General features: G+C 42.3%; 1 protein-coding gene across 7 annotated transcripts in view; it reads left to right on the top strand.

Moving 5' to 3' along the window:
- Positions 1-19,429, top strand: part of tanc2b (tetratricopeptide repeat, ankyrin repeat and coiled-coil containing 2b) — a 213,023-nt gene that overhangs the window by 95,259 nt on the left and 98,335 nt on the right. For all 7 annotated transcript variants that reach the window (XM_031805234.1, XM_031805232.1, XM_031805237.1 and 4 more), the window contains one exon: positions 8,869-8,946. In XM_031805234.1, the coding sequence (XP_031661094.1) occupies positions 8,869-8,946 (78 nt within the window). The remainder of the gene's footprint in view (positions 1-8,868; positions 8,947-19,429) is intronic.

The following is a 19,429-nucleotide window of genomic DNA, read 5'->3' as shown; positions in this document are numbered from 1 at the left end:
AATGTGCTCTCTCTCTCACTCACGCTCTTCCTCCATCTCACTCTTATTTCTGCCTGAAGAGAACCAAGGAACCAGGGACGAGTAGTCAGTCACTTCACACGCAGGCACTACCTCCATATTGTTTCAGTGTTATGTATAGCGGTGTTTTGAGTGTCTTTGTATAATATAAGGCCACTAGTACCTCAGGATGCTGGTTGGTTATGTGTCTCTCTGGTGAAGCCCACCCACTCAATACTGCGACAGACCTTTTTTTAGAGGCACAGAGTGTGCCTCTCTTTATCTCTTTATCTCTCATATTTTTCTCCTGTCGGTCTGTCTGTCTGTCTGTCTGTCTGTGTCTCTCTCTCTCTCTCTCTCTCTCTCTCTCTCTCTCTCTCTCTCTCTCTCTCTCTCTCTATACTTCCTGTTCCACTAACAACACCTTCCAGGACCCTGTAGAGAGGTAGAGATGGCGGCCAGCACCTGACGCAGATCAGGCCCTCTCATGCGTCACCGTCCATGGCCTTTGTACTGCCTAGCTAATTGTATGGTATAGCCACCCTGCCTCACAGAGAGGGATGAGTGTATTATGAGGACATGAAAGGAATCAGCAGAATGGTCTGATTGAGGGCAATTCCATGGTAATGAAATTAGGCTGAGACTCAGATTTTTCACTTTAAAATGTATACCGAACAAGAACCATTGATTTCAAAGTTTAACAAACCAGAGAACTCTATGCACAAGGATTAATTTCCACAGATTTTACAAAACACATTTACAGGAAGAACTATGAAGATGTACAGTTTTTCCAGGAAATTCATTACTGCATAAATTATTCAAATTGTTCACCCGCTGCTCCGGGTGGCGCAGCGGTCTAAGGCACTGCATCTCAGTGCTAGAGGCGTCTCTACAGAGCCTGATTCGATCCCGGGCTGTCTCACAACTGGTCATGATCGGGAGTCCCATAGGGCGGCGCACAATTGGCCCAGCATTGTCCATGTTAGGGGAGGGTTTGTAAAATAATCATTTGTTCTTAACAGACTTAAAAAACATGCATATACAGTGAGTGTACAACATTTTTAAGTGCCTTAAATCTTTTGTCTTGCCCATTCACCCTCTGAATGGCACACATATACAATCCATGTCTCAATCATCTCAAGGCTTAGAAATCCTTTTTTAACCTGTCTTCTCCCCTTCATCTACACTGATTGAAGTGGATTTAATAAGGGAACATAGTTTTCACCTGGTCAGTCTATGTAATGGAAAGAGAGGGTAGGTGCCAGGCACACCAATTTGAGTGTGTCAAGAACTGCAGCGCTGCTGGGTTTTTCACACTCAACAGTGTGTCAAGAATGGTCCACCACACAAAGGACATCCAGCCAACTTAACACAACTGTGGGAAGCATCCTGTGGAACACTTTCGACAGCTTTGTATTCCATGCCCCGATGAATTGAGGCTGATTTGAGGGCAAAAGGTGGGATGCAACTACATTTTAGGGTGTGTTCATAATGTTTTGTACACTCAGTGCAGTTGTGTGGTTTGTTAAATTTTGAAATCAGGGTTTTTTGTTTGGCATACATTTTAAGGTGAAGAATCTGAGTCTCTGTGTAATTCCTTTCCCATGGAATTTCCCTTGATACTGGTTTAAGCTATGTTTGTGATTTTGTAACATTTGAACTGCTTTTGTTAACATGGCTGTCTATAGTGGAGTATGTTGTTTATGCTGTGCTGCAGCACCTGAAGCGTATGATTCAATTAATTCCAAGTATGGTTCCCCTTGTTGTGTTGTCTGTTCACTACTGTAGAACATCTAGTGAAAAAAAAGGTCATACCTGGGAGGGCTCAGGGGGAGAGAAGGGAAGCAGAAGCTCAAATGAATTACATAACATTATATTATGATAGCCGCAAGCTCAGCAGAATATGAGATAACATTGAAACAAATGAACCTATATTGTAGTCTGCATTGTTTGGATGTACTGTACTCTTTTACCCTTTCATTGAAAACATGAGGCATCGACTGCTCCGCAAATTGGAAAACGCCAGTGATTTGAATGTTTGCACCTAGGCTAAATAAACATGTACTGTAGCTAGAAACATAACTAAAGCTGTAATTCCATCATGTGTTTGTGGAAATTGCATTCTATATCTCAGTGCCAGCCCAACAAATAAGCGACATATGTGGACACTGAGGGTCCTCCCCCTTTTTTTTCTGTGTGTATGTGGGGGGGAATTCAGTCGGCATCTCAATTTACTGCTTAGAGTTCAAATATTAAAATACAAAAAGGTGCGATTTCGAAATTTGGTTGTACATCAGCAGTTTTCTTCTTGTTCTGTCAGTCACTGACAGTCCCTCAATTAGCCCATTTCAGCTAACATCGGGCCTCCATTGATTTTGTTAGTCTCATTCAGATACCATATGAACATGACGTGTCATGGAAAAATGCGTAGGAAATTAGCTTTTAAGCTGCAAAATGTTCTTTAAAACTGCAAAATGTTATCTCCACCATAATCTGGGTAACCCCATGGCAAAATGAGTAGATTTGCATTAAAGGTACAATGGGCAGAATTCACCCCTCCATTTCCTGGTTGCTAACATTTGAATGGTTCGCCTAATTTCAGTTTATAGGAAAAAAGTGCATTCAGAAAGTATTTTCCCACATTTTGTTACATTACAGCCTTATTCTAAAATTGATTCAATTGTTTTTTCCCTCATCAATCTATAGTCAATAGCTCATAAGGACAAGGCAAAAACAGGTTTTTAGAAATTTGTACAAATTTATAAAAAACAATACGTTTACATAAGTATTCAGACCCTTTACTCAGTACTTTGTTGAAGTACCTTTGGTAGTGATTACAGCCTTGAGTCTTCTTGGGTATGATGCTACAAGCTTGGCACACCTGTATTTGGGGAGTTTCTCCCATTCTTCGCTGCAGATCCTTTCATGCTCTGTCAGGTTGGATTGGGAGTGTCACTGCAGTCTCTCCAGAGTTGTTCGATCAGATTCAAGTCCTGGCTCTGTCTGGGCCACTCAAGGACATTCAGAGACTTGTCCCGAAGCCACTTCTGCATTGTCTTCGCTGTGTGCTTAGGGTTGTTGTCCTGTTGGAAGGTGAACCTTCGCCCCAGTCTGAGGTCCTGAGTGCTCTGGAGCAGGTTTTCATCAAGGATCTCTCTGTACTTTCCTCTGGTCATCTTTGCCTTGATCCTGACTAGTCTCCCAGTCCCTGCCACTTCTTCCATTTAAGAATGATTGAGACCACTGTGTTCTTGGGGATCTTCAGTGCTGCAGAAATGTTTTGGTGCCCTTCCCCAGATCTGTGCCTCAACACAATCCTGTCTCTGAGCTCTACGGACAATTCCTTTGACCTCATGACTTGGTTTTTGCTCAGACATGCACTTTCAACTGTGGGACCTTCTATAGACACGTGTGTGCTTTTCCAAATCATGCCCAATCAATTGAATTTACCAGAGGTGGACTCCAATGAAGTTGTAGAATCATCTCAAGGATGATCAATGGAAACAGGATGCACCTGAGCTCAATTTCGAGTCTCATAGCAAAGGGTCTGAATCATTATGTATTTAAGGTATTTCAGTTTTTTATTTTTTATATATTTGCTACAATTTCAAGAAACATGTTTTCACGTGTCATTATGGGTATTGTGTGTAGATTGATGAGGAAGATTTTTTTATTTCATCCATTTTAGAACAAGGCTGTAATGTAACAAAGTGTGGAAAAAGTCTAGGGGTCTGAATACTTTCCTAATGCACAGTATAGTGTAGAAAGAAATCATTGTAACATCTAAAATGCTGTGAAATGTCTTTTTAAATATCCCAAAATATAATATTTTGAGCTGTTTGAAGCTGGTGTACAAAACCCGAGAAGTAAAAAGAGCAAAAGCAAAACTTAAGGATGTGATGCATAGAAATAGAGCACAAAACAGATCTGAAACTTTTCAGACTTGGTTTCAATGAGAATGACAGATCTATAACTCTCATTTCTATGTGCATTCTGTCAGAAAAGCTACATACTGCACCATTAAATTAGCTTTCAAACTGCAAATGTTCTCTCCAACCCATGGTAAAATGGGTACAATGGCAGAGAATTTGCTTTAAATCTGCAACATTTTCCCTACGCCCACACCTGGACGTTGGCAGTCCTTCCATCAGCCGTCCCTCCATCTTGCCACAACTGCATTATGCTGCTGTGTCTCCCTGGGGGATTAATCACTCTATATCCCTCATTCCCTCTTTTCCTAGTGGAAGTAGCTAGTCCACACTGGCTCAGCACTCAGGTCCTTTCTCAAGGTAACATTACATAAGAGCTGACAGCATTGTCTTTGGCCTGTCAGGCTGGATAATACAGAGGGTGACAAACTGCCTTCCCTTGCCTCACTTATCTACACGCACGTACACACACACACACACACACACACACACACAAAGGGCCCTGGTCAAAAGTAGTGCACTATAAAGAGAATAGGTTACCATTTCAGATGGACCCCGGCTAGGCAGAGCAACAATGGTACACTCTTAGGAAAAAAAAGTGCGATGTATAACCTAAAAGGGTTCTTCGGCTGTCCCCATAGGATAACCCCTTTTTGGTTCCATGTAGAACCCTTTCCACAGAGGGTCCTACATGGAACCCAAAAGGGTTCTACCTGGAGCCAAAAAGGATTCTCCCATGGGGACAGCCGAAGAATCCTTTTGGAACACTTTTTTCCAGGAGTGTAGAAAAATCACTACTATGGCCTAAAACAATTCAGCTCGGTCCGTGCAGTTAATTCAGAGTACTGAGACAATAGGGCCTTGTATGCCTGCAGAGGGATACTGACTCACTGACTAAAATGCCATGAGCTGGCCATTGAGTGGCAGACTGGCCGGTCACGGACAAAGTCTGCAGCATGATCATTCTCCGTGGCCTCCGGATGACACATCAAAAGGACTGGACTGTACCAGAGCAACTTCACCCGATGCTTTGTAACAGTGTAACGGTAATTCATGCTTTTAGAGTGAAAGACTGTCTCCCAGACATATGAAGGTCAATGAAGTCTCTTGGTGCACTAACTAATGACTGCTGTTGTCTACCCACACAGTGAACCCAGAGAGCTACAGAGCTAGCTGAACCTCTCTGTGAGGATGATGTCACCCTGACTTTTCAAAAGGGAAGCAGAGCAGAGGAGCAGTGGATGCTGCTGAGGGGAGGACGACTCATAATAATGGCTGGAACGGACCAAAGGGATTGGCATCAAACACATGGAAACCATGTGTTTGATGTATTTGATATCATTCCGCTCCAGCCATTCCCACGAGCCCGTCCTCCCCAATTAAGGTGCCACCAACCTCCTGTGCAGAGGAGAGTGTTCGAGACAGACACTGTTAGAATGAGGCATTCCCTTTGACGCACTCTGGCATTTAAAACCTGGGAAATAATTGACCACTTAAACTGTCTGGGTTCTGCCAAAAGACAATTTTCTGACAGAACACAGCCCTCCGTGTACATCCTAAATGTGACTGCATGTTTTTTAATATACGACATGGGATAACTTAGAGGTTATTGTGATTATTATGGAGATATTATTCTGTGATGGGCTTATATTTCAGTAGAGGCTGGCTAAGACATTTTGACAGTTGTAGTCTGTTGAATACACTGCTGACTTGAGCAGTTGACATATGATCTACAGTTGAAGTCTGAAGTTTACATACACCTTCTCCAAATACATATATGTAAACTCATTTTTTCACAATTCCTGAAATGTAATCCTAGTAGCAATTTCCCTGTTTTAGGTCAGTTAGGATCACCACTTTATTTAAGTAAAGTGAAATGTTCAGTTTAATAGTCGAGAGGGATTTATTTCAGCATTTATTTATTTCATCACATTCCCAGTGGGTCAGAAGTTTACATACACTCAATTAGTATTTGGTCCCATTACCTTTAAATTGTTTAACTTGGGTCAAATGTTTTGGGTAGCCTTCCACAAGCTTCCCACAATAAGTTAGGTGAATTTTGGCTCATTCCTCCTGACAGAGCTGGTGTAACTGAATCAGGTTGGTTAGCCTCCTTACTCACACACGCTTTTTCAGTTCTGCCCACAAATGTTCTATAGGATTGAGGTCAGGGCTTTGTGATGGCCACTCCAATACCTTGACTTTGTTGTCCTTAAGCCATTTTGCCACAACTTTGAAAGTATGCTTTGGGTCATTGTCCATTTGCGACCAAGCTTTAACTTCCTGACTGTTGTCTTGTGATGTTGCTTCAATATACCCACATCATTTTCCTCCCTCATGATGCCATCTATTTTTTGAAGTGCACCAGTCCTTCCTGCAGCAAAGCACCCCCACAGCATGATGCTGCCTCACCCGTGCTTCACAGTTGGGATGGTGTTCTTCGGCTTGCAAGCATCCCCCTTTTTCCTCCAAACATAACCATGGTCATTATGGCCAAACAATTATATTTTTGTTTCATCAGACCAGAGGACATTTCTCCAAAAAGTACAATATTTGTCCCCGTGTGCAGTTGCAAGCCGTAGTCTGGCTTTTTTATGGCAGTTTTGGAGCAGTAGCTTCTTCCTTGCTGAGCGGCCTTTCAGGTTATGTTTACATAGGACTTGTTTTACTGTGGATATAGATACTTTTGTACCTGTTTCCTCCAGCATCTTCACAAGGTCCTTTGCTGTTGTTCTGGGATTGATTTGCACTTTTCACACCAAAGTACGTTCATCTCTAGGAGACCGAATGTGTCTCCTTCCTGAGCGGTATGACGGCTGCGTGGTCCCATGGTGTTTATACTTGCGTACTATTGTTTGTACAGAAGAACATGGCACCTTCTGGCGTTTGGAAATTGCTCCCAAGGATGAATCAGACTTGTGGAGGTCTACAATTTTTTTTAAAGTCATGGCTGATTTCTTTAGATTTTCCCATGATGTCAAGCAAAGAGGCACTGAGTTTGAAGGTAGGCCTTGAAATACATCCACAGGTACACCTCCAATTGACTCAAAGGAGGTCAATTAGCCTATCACAAGCTTCTAAAGCCATGACATAATTTTCGGCATTTTCCAAGCTGTTTAAAGGCACAGTCAACTTAGTGTATGTAAACTTATGACCCACTGGAATTGTGATATAGTGAATTATAAGTGAAATAATCTGTGTGTAAACAATTGTTGGAAAAATTACTTGTATCATGCACAAAGTAGATGTCCTAACCAACTTGCCAACACATTTGGATATAATAGTTTGATGCTTTCAGCAATGCTGTGTAGACTGAAACAACCAAACAAAAAATAGTCTACACAGCATTACTGAAAGCATCACATTATATCCACGTGTTATTCTATAAACAACCAAACTAAAAATAAAGATAGCAGAATAGACCTTTGTCAAAGTGGTGAGGGTGGTGTTGGCAGTTAGGAACCAGGGTAACAGAATGAGACTGTGTCAACCTCTCACTACCCCAGTTCTCACACTAACACACTCCGGCCCTCTGGGTAATTTTATCAGTCTATCGACAAGCTATATCTTTCCACCAGCAGCCCAATCTATCCTGTATGGGCACAACAGCATACTGTGCACAGATGTACAGTATCTGTATTTGTGGGTTTATGATCGGTTGAAATACACAAGTGTTTGTTTGGGTGAAGACACACACACAGGACTCTTTGATGGTAACACATTTGGTGCATCCGCCATTGCCAGAGTACACAACCCTTAGCAATAAAGACTCACACCGCTTTGTACTTCGGTGGCAAGCCAAGATCTACTACAGAGAGAGAGGAAATCCATTGTCTTAGATAACTTTCAAACAACGGCTTGGTTTATAAATGGGCTGACTTAATACCAGTGGGATGTGTGATTTAGGAATAAATCATGATATGCCACAAAGCCCCTTGCACAGTTAGGCTGCATCCCAAATGTCACCCTATTCACTGTTTAGTACACTACTTTTAACCAGGGCCCATACAGCTCTGATCAAAAATAGTGCCCTATATAGGAAATAAGGTGCCATGCAGTCTTAGTTGTACTGTAGATCACTGCCTATGATAGGGACTCGGCCTTGTCAAACAGACCCTGTAGTGGAGAGGCAAAGCAGGCGCTGACCCATCGACCCCGTAATCCAGCCCTGCTCCATCCACTGTGGTTAATCCACACTTTTACACTCATCATTTGCTGCTGCTACTCTGTTCTTTATTTTACTCTTATTATTGTCTATCCTGATGCCTAGTCACTTTACCCTGCCTTTATGTACTTATCTACCTCAAATATCTCATAGCCCTGCACATTGATCTGGTACTCCTGTATATAGCTCCATTCTTCAGTATTTTATTCCTCTTTTGTTACCATTTTTATTTTTAAACTCTTCATTGTTGAGAAGGGTTCGTGTAACAAGCATTTCACTGTAAAAAAGTCTACACCAGTTGTATTCGGCGCATCCTCAGTCCTCTGGGCCCACAGTAATTGATCCTCATATAATTAGCCAACTTTCAGAAAACGCCTACTGTAGTGTACTGTACCACCAGTCCTATCTCTCACTCATCCAGAAGGACTAGCTCTGGATCACCACTCCTCTCAGTATTGTAACAGTTCTCTCGTGGGCGGGCCCTGGGCTTTGGACTAGGGCCTGGTTGGTGTCTTCAGTCTACATCCCAACCCACCTTGATGAAGAAGAATTGTGTGTACTTTGCCAGTTTGCGGGATCGTCTGGGTCCCTGGAGGAGGGGTGTGGAGGGGCTGTGTGTCAGTAGTCTCCTGGGGGTCCTGAGGTCCCAGTCTTGGCTGGTGGAGGATGAGGTGGCCTACCTGGAATGCCAGCCACACTGCCGCACTCATTCTCGCTCCTTTTCCTGGCATCCCCACGCTCACACTCTCTCCTCTTTGTCTCACTCCTCATCTGCAGATGGAGGGAGTGAGGACCTGCCAGAACCCCGATCGCCCAGTGTAGAGCACCACCACCACCTGAGCCACACCGGTCAAGGTAGGTAGTTACACTACTGGGTGTACTCTATTCTGTGGACCAAATCCCCTCTCGCTCTCTTCTCCCCTCCCCTCCTTCCCCCTACTTTTCCCAATGCATTTTTCTTAGCCACATCTGACCATAATATGAAATATTGTTTCTTCATTCATCCAGCTCTTCTTTCTTCCTTCCTTTATGCTCATACTATTTTCCTGCCTCTCTTTCCTCTCTTCCCTGGAGCAACAGAGAGGGCATGAGGCTGTTTAAAGGGCTGTATTTTATATGAGTTAACAACAGAGGATTTAATAACTTCTAGAGAAGTGAAGTAATACTTTTGTGGAGAGAGTACACTATGAATTTTTATGTTCCTGTAAATTTGTCTGAATCTGTTATCCCTTGAAGTATACTCTGGGCAGAAAGAGAAACAATATTGGCTATTGTGTCTGTCAACAATATACAGTAGATGTTATAGACTAGAATTCTTGAGTTCCGCTTCCGTATGACTATTTTAGTCCATATGATTTGCCCATTGGTATCCTTGCTCTTTTTGAGCTGTATTCTTCTATGAGTGGGTGTGTGTTTGCGTCTGTGTGTTTTGTTCTGTGAAGTGGCTCTAACGCCCTTCAAAAATCCCTGTCTCAACAATTCAACAAGTAGCACTCAAAAATCACCCCTATCCTTTTGTTCTGAAGTTTTTCGGTAGCTAAGCCATTTACCAGGTCAATGTAGCTACAGTACCTCTCGTCTTCTATCCCCTCACCCTCCCCCAGACCCTTGGCTCACAGCAAACTTTTCTCGGCTCTCAGACATTTGTGTAAAGCTGTTAAGGAGAGAAAAGACAATGTGTTCCCTAAAAGGCCGCTTCTCTTGAATTACCCTCTGGTGTGCATTCACACCCTGCAGATAGACAGACAAACATGAGGGGATTGTCATGCTGAGGGATCTGGCCAAACCATGGCTGCTGCTACAGTACATGCCACCCTGGCTCAATGGATTTAGTCTCTCAGGCAGAGCTGAAACCACAGAGATGGGGTATAGTGTCGGTATGCTGTAAGCAGGCCCTGGCTGTGTCTGTCTATATCACAGCCTGGCTGTCACACACACAGCCCTCTATGGGGACTACTGTGGAGTTGTCACTTAATGGCTCCTGCTGTCTGCTGTCTGCTATGCTAGCTGATGTTATGTGAAGGTGTTGGCCAGTTGGTGAGACAGCTCTGTCTGTCTGGTGGGACGGGGCCGTCTGGGCTGTGATTCAGTGTTGAGGGAGAAAATGGCTGTAGAGGGTTTTATACAGATATGTTAGTGTGCCAGGGAATGTGAGAATAAAACTTGTGACAAACAGAACCTGTGATATTTAGAGGGAGGTGTTGCTGTGGTTTAGTGATTGCTGCTGTGCTCTTTCAGAAATTCAGCTCCCTTATGGGTTGGTTGTCTTTAGATAATGGTTGCACTCACATCTCTATTCTAGCTACATATCTCTGATGGTTAGACAACGTTTCTGTGTTATATCAGAGGTGACGGGTTTCTGGAACATTGTTATTGAGGGAAACAGCGAGGCATCCTGTCATGTAAGCAGCATGTGGTGCTTGTCTGCCTGCAGGACTATTATCACTGCTGGGTCAAGCCAGGCAGATCCCAGTCAATACCTCAGCATCATCACAACATGGGTCACTCTCCATGTTTCCACATTCACTTCACTTTACCCTGGATACTGTCAGAAATCGTACATGTAGAGAAGAAACTACTTCCTATGAACACCCTACCCAGCAAACCAAAATTGGTTCTGTGAAAGTTCCCTGAACATTCATTAGGTCTCTGCAAATGTCCTCATAACACAAAAACGGTCTAGTCGTGCTGATGATTAAATAATGTTTGTATAAAACATTAGCCAGATGTTGCAAGACATTTCCGAAAACAAATGTAATGTGTTCTTTAAAGATTTCCAGAATGTTTCATTAGGTTGTGGGAACAGTCTGGTGGTAACATTGTGGGGACATCACAAAAGATATGTTCCCAAAACACAAACTGTCCACTTGTGCAGATGATTCTACAATGTTTCTTTTAGGTTGCAAAAAACATTCACAACACATTTAGCTTTTCTTTAAAGTTTCCCAGTGGGAACATTGTGGGGATTTGACAAGAGATAGGTTCCCAAAACGCTAAAACTGCCCAGTTGTGCTGACATGCAGATAATGTTTGTATCAAGGTGCACAAAACATTCCTTTGATGTTGCAAGAATGTTGACATAACAGGCTTTCTAAGTTCTTTAAAAGTTTCCAGAACATGTAATTAGGTTGTGGGAACAGTGTGGATACATTACAAGAGATGACATTAATACAATGTTTAAGTTAGGTAATGTTGTAAGAATGTTCACAGAACACCTGAGCTGTGTTTGAATTCCCATACTAATATACTGAATACTACATACTTAATACTATTAGTTCATTTTAGTAAACAAATGGTATCCTTTCAGTTGAGTGTACGAGTGCGTTGCCTGTCTATCAGAAGTTGATGCTGTTGCTATGCAACTTCTTGCTAGCTTGTTAGCATAACACATTTCTAGCTAGCCATCTTACGACTTCATCAACAATGTCCATTGAGAATGTATTTGGGTGACCTGGACCTCAAACCCCACTTCCGAATTTCCCTCTTTTGACGGCCTGAAGAGAGAGCAAGAAGACCAGGACTATGGCTGTGGCAAGACCTTGGAAAGCTTCCTGTTTGTCTATTGGCTGGCCAGTGGCACTTCGTACTGTGTTATGTCCGAGGCATTTGATGTCCCCCGGACCACAGTGCACAATGTCATCCATAGAGTCAGTGATGGGATCATGAAGAATGTCATCCATTTTTACATCACAAGATGAAATGCAGGAGGTTGATCTATTCTTATCAGCTTCAGGCCATCTGTGACCACAGGTGCAGGTTCATCAACATCGACATTGCCTTCCTTGGGTATGTGCACAAAGCCAGGGTCCTGAAACACAGCCCTGTATATGTTCAGAGCCTGTACCCACCACAAGGCTGGTTTCTCCTCGGGGATGGTGGGTATCCCTGGTTGGTGGATCCCATCTGTCTGATGACACCCTACAGGCAGCCAGTGAGGGGCGCAGTGGAGGCCACCTACAATGCAAAGCATTCCAAGGCGAGGAATGTGTCGGAGCGGTCATTCGGGATGATGAAGACTCAAGAGATAACGGATGCAGTGACCTATTACATAGCGAAAGATATGGTCCAATATTTACAGTAGAAATGCCAGAGTTTAAAAAGCTGCTAGGTACAGTTGACCACAAATATCAGCTGCCAAGCCGCAAGTATTTCACAGAAGAAGCCCTGCTGCGATTATACACTGCTACCCGCAAAAGAGTCGCAGAGAAGCTGGCTTGTGTTTCTTATTTTTCCACCACAGCCGATCTATGGTCGAGCAGAGCCATACCTAAGTTTGACTGTCCACTACATAAATGAAGACTGGAAATTGCAAATGTCTGCCTCCAGATGTCTTACTTTCCCGATGATCATACAGGTGAAGTAATAGCCTAGGGTATCAGACTCTCTGGCATCGTTGAAGGTGAGTGAAGACCGACTAGTGTGCATGACAACTGACAGCAGGAACAACATCATAAAAGCATTGCGATTTAACTACTGGACCCGCCTGCAGTGCTTTGGGTACAGGCTTCACCTCACCATCAGTAAGTGTGACATTGGATAATTAAAGTGCATTCAAAAAAGTTATGTTCAGGCCAGTTGTAGGCTAATGTGTTTGTTGTTGTGTCATTCTGCCAATCCTATAGCAAATAACCACAGGCTGTTTTAATATTAACAACAAATTAACTAAATTAATACATTTTTAATCAAAATGATTATAGAAATTACATATTCAAACAGCTAGTGGTCAAACATTCCTAAACAATAGAAGAGATTTGTGGGTGTGTGTTGTTAATTTGTTTTGCACAAATAGGCCTTTTTTTATTTTAATAAAGAAAATTCAGTTAAGAATTATGTCTTGGCCTCAACAAGAAATCAAGATATATATATATATATATCTATATTGTGAATCGTCCAAACCTTCTGAAAAAAATTGAGATATTACTTTTAGGCCATATCGCCCATCCCTGCATGGGAAAGGGCAGTGTAGAGTGCAATAGAGATTGCATCATCTGTGGATCTGTTGGGGCGGTTTGCAAATTGGAGTGTGTCTAGGATTTCTGGGATAATGGTGTTGTGAGCCATGACCAGCCTTTCAAAGCACTTCAAGGCTACAGATGTGAGTGCTACGGGTCGGTAGTCATATAGGCAGGTTACCTTAGTGTTCTTGGGTACAGGCATTATGGTGGTCTGCTTAAAATATGTTGGTATTACAGACTCGGACAGTGAGAGGTTGAAAATGTCAGTGAAGAGAAGACACTTGCCAGTTGGTCAGCGCATGCTCGCAGTACATGTCCTTTAAATCCGTCTGGCCTTGCGTCCTTGTGAATGTTGACCTGTTTAAAGGTCTTACTCCCATTGACTGCGGAGAGCATGATCACACAGTCTTCCGGAACAGCTGGTGGACTCATGCATGTTTCAGTGTTATTTGCCTCGAAGTGAGCATATAAGTAGTTTAGCTCATCTGATAGGCTTGTGTCACTGGGCAGTTCTCGGCTGTGCTTCCCTCTGTAGTCTGTAATGGTTTGCAAGCCCTGCCACATCCGACGAGCGTCAGAGTCGGTGTAGTACGATTCGATCTTAGTCCTGTACTGACGCTTTGCCGGTTTGATGGTTCGTCGGAGGGCAAATAGGGATTTCTTATAGGCGTCCGGGTTAGAGTCCCGCTCCTTGAAAGCGGCAGCTCTAGCCTTTAGCTCAGTGCGGATGTTGCCTGTATCCATGGCTTCTGGTTGGGGTATGTACAGTTGAAGTCGGAAGTTTACATACACCTTGCTTCACACTTGGGATGGTGTTCTTTGGCTTGCAAGCCTCGCCCTTTTTCCTCTAAACATAATGATGGTCATTATAGCCAAGCAGTTCTATTTTTGTTTCATCAGACCACTGGACGTTTACAAAAAGTACGATCTTTGTCCCCATGTGCAGTTGCAAACTGTAGTCTGGCTTTTTTATGGCGGTTTTGGAGCAGTGGCTTCTTTCTTGCGGAGCGGCCTTTCAGGTAATGTCGATATAGGACTCGTTTTACTGTGGATATAGATACTTTTGTATCTGTTTCCTCCAGCATCTTCACAAGGTCCTTTGCTGCTGTTCTGGGATTGATTTGCACTTTTCGCACCAAAGTACGTTCATCTCCAGGAGACAGAACGCGTCTCCTTCCTGAGCGGTATAACGGCTGCGTGGTCTCATGGGGTTTATACTTGCGTACTATTGTTTGTACAGATGAACGTGGTACCTTCAGGCGTTTCGAAATTGCTCCCAATGATGAACCAGACTTGTAGAGGTCTACAAAACAAATTATGCGGTCTTGGCTGATTTTTTAAACTTTACCCATGATGTGGCAAAGAGGCATGGAGTTTAAAGGTAGGCCTTGAAATACATCCACAGATACACCTCCAATTGACTCAAATGATGTCAATTATTCTATCACAAGCTTCTAAAGCCAATGACATCATTTTCTGGTATTTTCCAAACTGTTTAAAGGTATAGTCAACTTAGTGTATGTAAACTTCTGACCCACTGGAATTGTGATACAGTGTATTATAAGTGAAATAATCTGTCTGTAAACAATTGTTGGAAAATGTACTTGTGTCATGCACAAAGTAGATGTCCTAACCGACTTGAAAAAACGATAGTTTGTTAACAAGAAATTCGTGGAGTGGTTGAAAAACTAGTTTTAATGACTCCAACCTAAGTGTATGTAAACTTCCGACTTCAACTGTGCATGCGGTGCACTGTGGGGATGACGTCATCGATGCACTTATTGATGAAGCCAATGACTGATGTGGTGTACTCCTCAATGCCATCGGAGGAATCCCGGAACATATTCCAGTCTGTGCTAGCAAAACAGTCCTGTAGCTTAGCATCTGCTTCATCTGACCACGTTTTTATTGATCTAGTCACTGGTGCTTCCTGCTTGAATTTTTGCTTGTAACAGGAATCAGGATGGTGGAGTTACGATCAAATTTGCCAAATGGAGGGCAAGGTAGAGCTTTGTATGCTTCTCTGTGTGTGGAGTGAAGGCGGTCCAGAGTTTTTTTTTTCCCTCTGGTTGCACATTTAACATGCTGATAGAAATTTTGTAAAACTGATTTAAGTTTCCCTGCATTAACGTCCCTGGCTACTTGGAGCGCCACCTCTGGGTGAGCGTTTTCTTATTTTCTTATGGCGGAATACAGCTTATTCAATGCTGTCTTAGTGCCAGCCTCCTACTGTGGTATTATGTAAACAGCTATGAAAAATACAGATGAAAACTTTCTCGGTAGATCGTGTGGTCTACAGCTTATCATGAGATACTCTACCTAAGGTGAGCAATAGCTTGAGACTTCCTTAGATATCCTGCACCAGCTGTTAATTACAAAAATACATAGTCTCCTGCACCATGTCTTACCAGACGTTGCTGTTCTATCCTGCCGGTTCAGAGCATTACCAGCCAGCTGTATGTTGATAGTGTCTTCGTTCAGCCACGACTCCATGAAGCATAAAATATTACAGTTTTGAATGTCATGTTGGTAGTTTAATCTTGCGCTTAGGTCATTGATTTTATTCTCCAAAGATTGCACGTTTGCTACCAGAATGGAAGGAAGTGGGGGTTTATTCGATTGCCTATGAATTCTCAGAAGGCAGCCCGCCGTCTGGCCCCTTTTTCTCAGCCTCCTCCTCATGCAAATCACAGGGATCTTGGCCTGTTCCCGAGAAAGCAGTATATTGTTTGTGTTGTGCTCGTCAGACTCATTAAATTTAGAAAATGATTCTGCCAGTCCGTGGTGAGTAATCTCAGTCCTGATGTCCAAAAGTTTTTTTCGGTCATAAGAGATGGTAGCGGCAACATTATGTCCAAAATAATTTTTTTAACAATTTTTAAAAACGAACAAAAAACCTGTGCCCGGCACATTGACTCTGTACCAGTTCCCCCTGTATATAGCCTCATTACTGGTTTTTTATTGTTTGTCTTTACTTTAGTTTATTTTTGTAAATACTTAACACTAATTTTTCTTCAAATTGCATTGTTGGCTAAGGGCTTGTAAGTAAGTATTTCACTTTAAGGTCTACTCCTGTTGTGTTTGGCTCATGTGACAAATGCAATTTCATTTGATTTGATCATCAGGAGTAGGCAATGTTGCAGCACCTGCTAACCCCATCCCAGGTCACCACAACTACTGCAATTCCCCACCAGTAGAAAACAACCCATGTGATCCTCACCGCCGCACAACTTGTTTTTTGAAACGTAATTGTTGATTCTTAAATCAATCAATATCACCCGTGTTCACATTTGACATAACTTACTGTTCTGTTTTTTATAACATTACCAGTTTTCATATTTGAAAGATGTTCTATTCTGCTGTTTGTGTGTGGTGCAGCTCTTTTAAGAGCTTCAGGGCATAAAACGTATGGTTTTGTTGTTAATACAATAAGAAAAGCTGTGTGGCCTTCCACTTAACGTAACTTTTTAAAATAATTGAATCAAATAAAAAACTAAACAAAACACATGTATTTTTATATTAGCACTGGCATTTATAGGCAGGCTCAATCAAGTGCTCAAATAGTTTGGCATTGGAACCAGATCTGGAACTCAAACAATGGCACTGTCAAATAAAAACATTACTTTTTGTCATTAAAATCCTCCAAACCCTCAACAGTCCAGCCTCCCTCTGTCTATTGTCCTCGTCTCTCCGTCTATTCTCATCTTCTCCACATCAATTCTCGTTGTCCCTACGCCTATTCTCCTCATCCATCATCCTCCTGTACACCTCCTCTCTCTTCTCCTCATTCTTCTTGTACTCCTCCTCTATCTTCTCCATCTTGCGGTCCTCCTCAACTCTCTGTTTTCCTTGTCTCTCTTCTCTCTTTTTATTGCATCTTTCTCTCTTTTCATCATGAGTGCTGGCCGGCCTCTCTCTTTTGATCTATGTCCTGCATTTCTCTGAGTAGTGTGACCCACTCTGGCTCTCTCCTCCTCTTGGGAGTTCTATCTTTTTCTCCCTCTCTCTCTCTCGGTTCCTGAACTTTTCCTGAAAACACCACTACCTCCTGGCTGGATGAGGCAATGACAACAGGCGGTGTAATAGCGGGCCTTATGTGAATTGGGCCATCAGGTGCTCTCCTCTCCCTCTGTACTCACCCCAGTTTGGGGACACTTCAAATCCTAAAAGAAACCAGTTAGCTGGACTCACCATACTCACCATACAACCTGGACATTGTGAAGATATTGAGACATTTTAGATGTCTACTGTATACAGAAAATAAATACTTGTATCTTTGTCCCTCCCCTTCTGACAGTACACTTGCACAAATGCCCTAGGCAAAGCACAATAATATATTACAGTTACCAACTATCAGTTGGCAAATACAGATAAAATACACCCAGGCATTAGTAACCAATTGAAAGGTGAATTGATGCCAGCACAAAACTTGTATTTTTTGTCCCCCCCAAATTTCCTGCCAACCTGTAACGTTATCACTCGCTCCCAAGTATGTATTGCATCATGAATGTAATTAGGCCAGATCATATAAGCTGCAGTAACTTAACAGTCTAGTGATTGTTAATGTTAGGTAATGTTCCCAGCAATTCAGCTGCTTACTCAAACCCCTTCAAAGCCGCATGCCTCTTTCCTGTGAACCGGAATTAGTTTCTAGCACGCCAGGTGATCAACTTCAGTCCTTATGATGTACATAGACACCCTTTTTAGATAAACCTGTGGCAAGTTATCGTGACATAAATCAGGTTTAAAACCATTAGCTACCAACTGCATATAAGCCTCATGTTGGGTAGTTAGTCAGCATTCACACTGAACAACAATATAAACACAACAGGCAAAAATGTCAAAGGTTTTACCGAGTTACAGATCATATAAGGAAACCAGTCCATTTAAATAAATTCATTAGACCCTAATCTATGGTTTTCACCTGACTGGGCAGGGGCGCAGCCATGGGTGGGCCTCGGAGGGCATAGGCCTAGCCACTGGGGAGCCAGGCCCAGCCAATCAGAATAAGTTTTTCCCCACAAAAAGGCTTTATTACAGACAGAAATACTCCTCAGTTTACTCAGCTGTCCGTTTGACTGGTCTCAGACAATCCCACAGTTAAAGAAGCCGGATGTGGAGGTCCTGGGCTGGTTACACGTGTTCTGCTGTTGTGGGGCCGGCTGGACATACTGCCAAATTCTCTAAAACGACATTGGAGGCAGCTTATGATAGATAAATGAACATTCAATTTTCTCACAACAGCTCTGGTGGACATTCCTGCAGGTAGCATGATATTTGCATGCTCCCTCAAAAGTTGACACAAGGTGCACCTGTGTAATGATAATGATGTTTAATCAGCTTCTTGATATGCCACACCTGTCAGGTGGATGGATTATCTTGGCAAAGGAGAAATGCTCACTGACAGGGATACTAACAGGGATGTAAACAAATTTGTGCACAAAATCTGAGAGAAATATGCTTTTTGTGCACATGGGAAATTTCTGTGATCTTTTATTTCAGCTCATGAAACATGGAACCAACACTTTACACGTTGTGTTTATATTTATGTTCAGTATAGTTAATATACTGACACGTTTGATGTATTAGTAGCCAACTGACGTTCGCTAGCTAGCTAGCTAACGTACTGGTACATATATGCTTTGCGGTTTGTAAGGCTAGAGTTGCTAACAAATTATCAGCCAACATAACGTTTAATTTAACTTACTTGACAAGTCATTACTTTTATTTTACCTTGCTCAACATTTTCTTAACATTTGTCATAATTAGCTAATGCGATGAATATTTACTTTTTGTACTTACATTTGTATCCGCTCTCGTCGAACTTCGGCTGCATATTTTCCGCCATTTTCTTCAAATCTGAAAATGTTGTGAAGCTTCGCATTTAAGTGGAATACAACACAAAATGTGTCAGAAACATCAACCATTTTTTTAATACATCCATGTTGTGTTACTTTTAACATAAATCGCTAATCCAACTTTTTTCCTATAGAATCCAAGATTCTCACAATCATATAGGATTTTGTCACCTCTATCAAAATCCTGTTGGAATCCTGTTGGGCTACAGTTTTCTTATTCAAAGATTTTGTCACCTCTATCAGAATCCTATATCCTATTGGAGTACTTTCTTTCCTATTGGAATTCAAAAGAAATCTGATTGGATCCTATTGTTTCTTTATTCTTTTTTTTTTTTTTTACAATACAAAACACACATACAAACAACAACATACAGATGCACACAAACATCCACAACGTCACCCCTGCTCACACCCCCATCTCCAACACCTGTATCATGTGCCACATGGCCTCAAACTGCACGAATTTGTTTCTCTCTGTTGCCCACACACTTTCAACATTTAGATAATAAATCATTTGACCTTTCC

This window comes from Oncorhynchus kisutch, linkage group LG25 (assembly GCF_002021735.2).
Source record: "Oncorhynchus kisutch isolate 150728-3 linkage group LG25, Okis_V2, whole genome shotgun sequence".
Lineage (NCBI taxonomy): Eukaryota > Metazoa > Chordata > Actinopteri > Salmoniformes > Salmonidae > Oncorhynchus > Oncorhynchus kisutch.
This window is presented reverse-complemented; position numbering and strand designations above follow the sequence as displayed.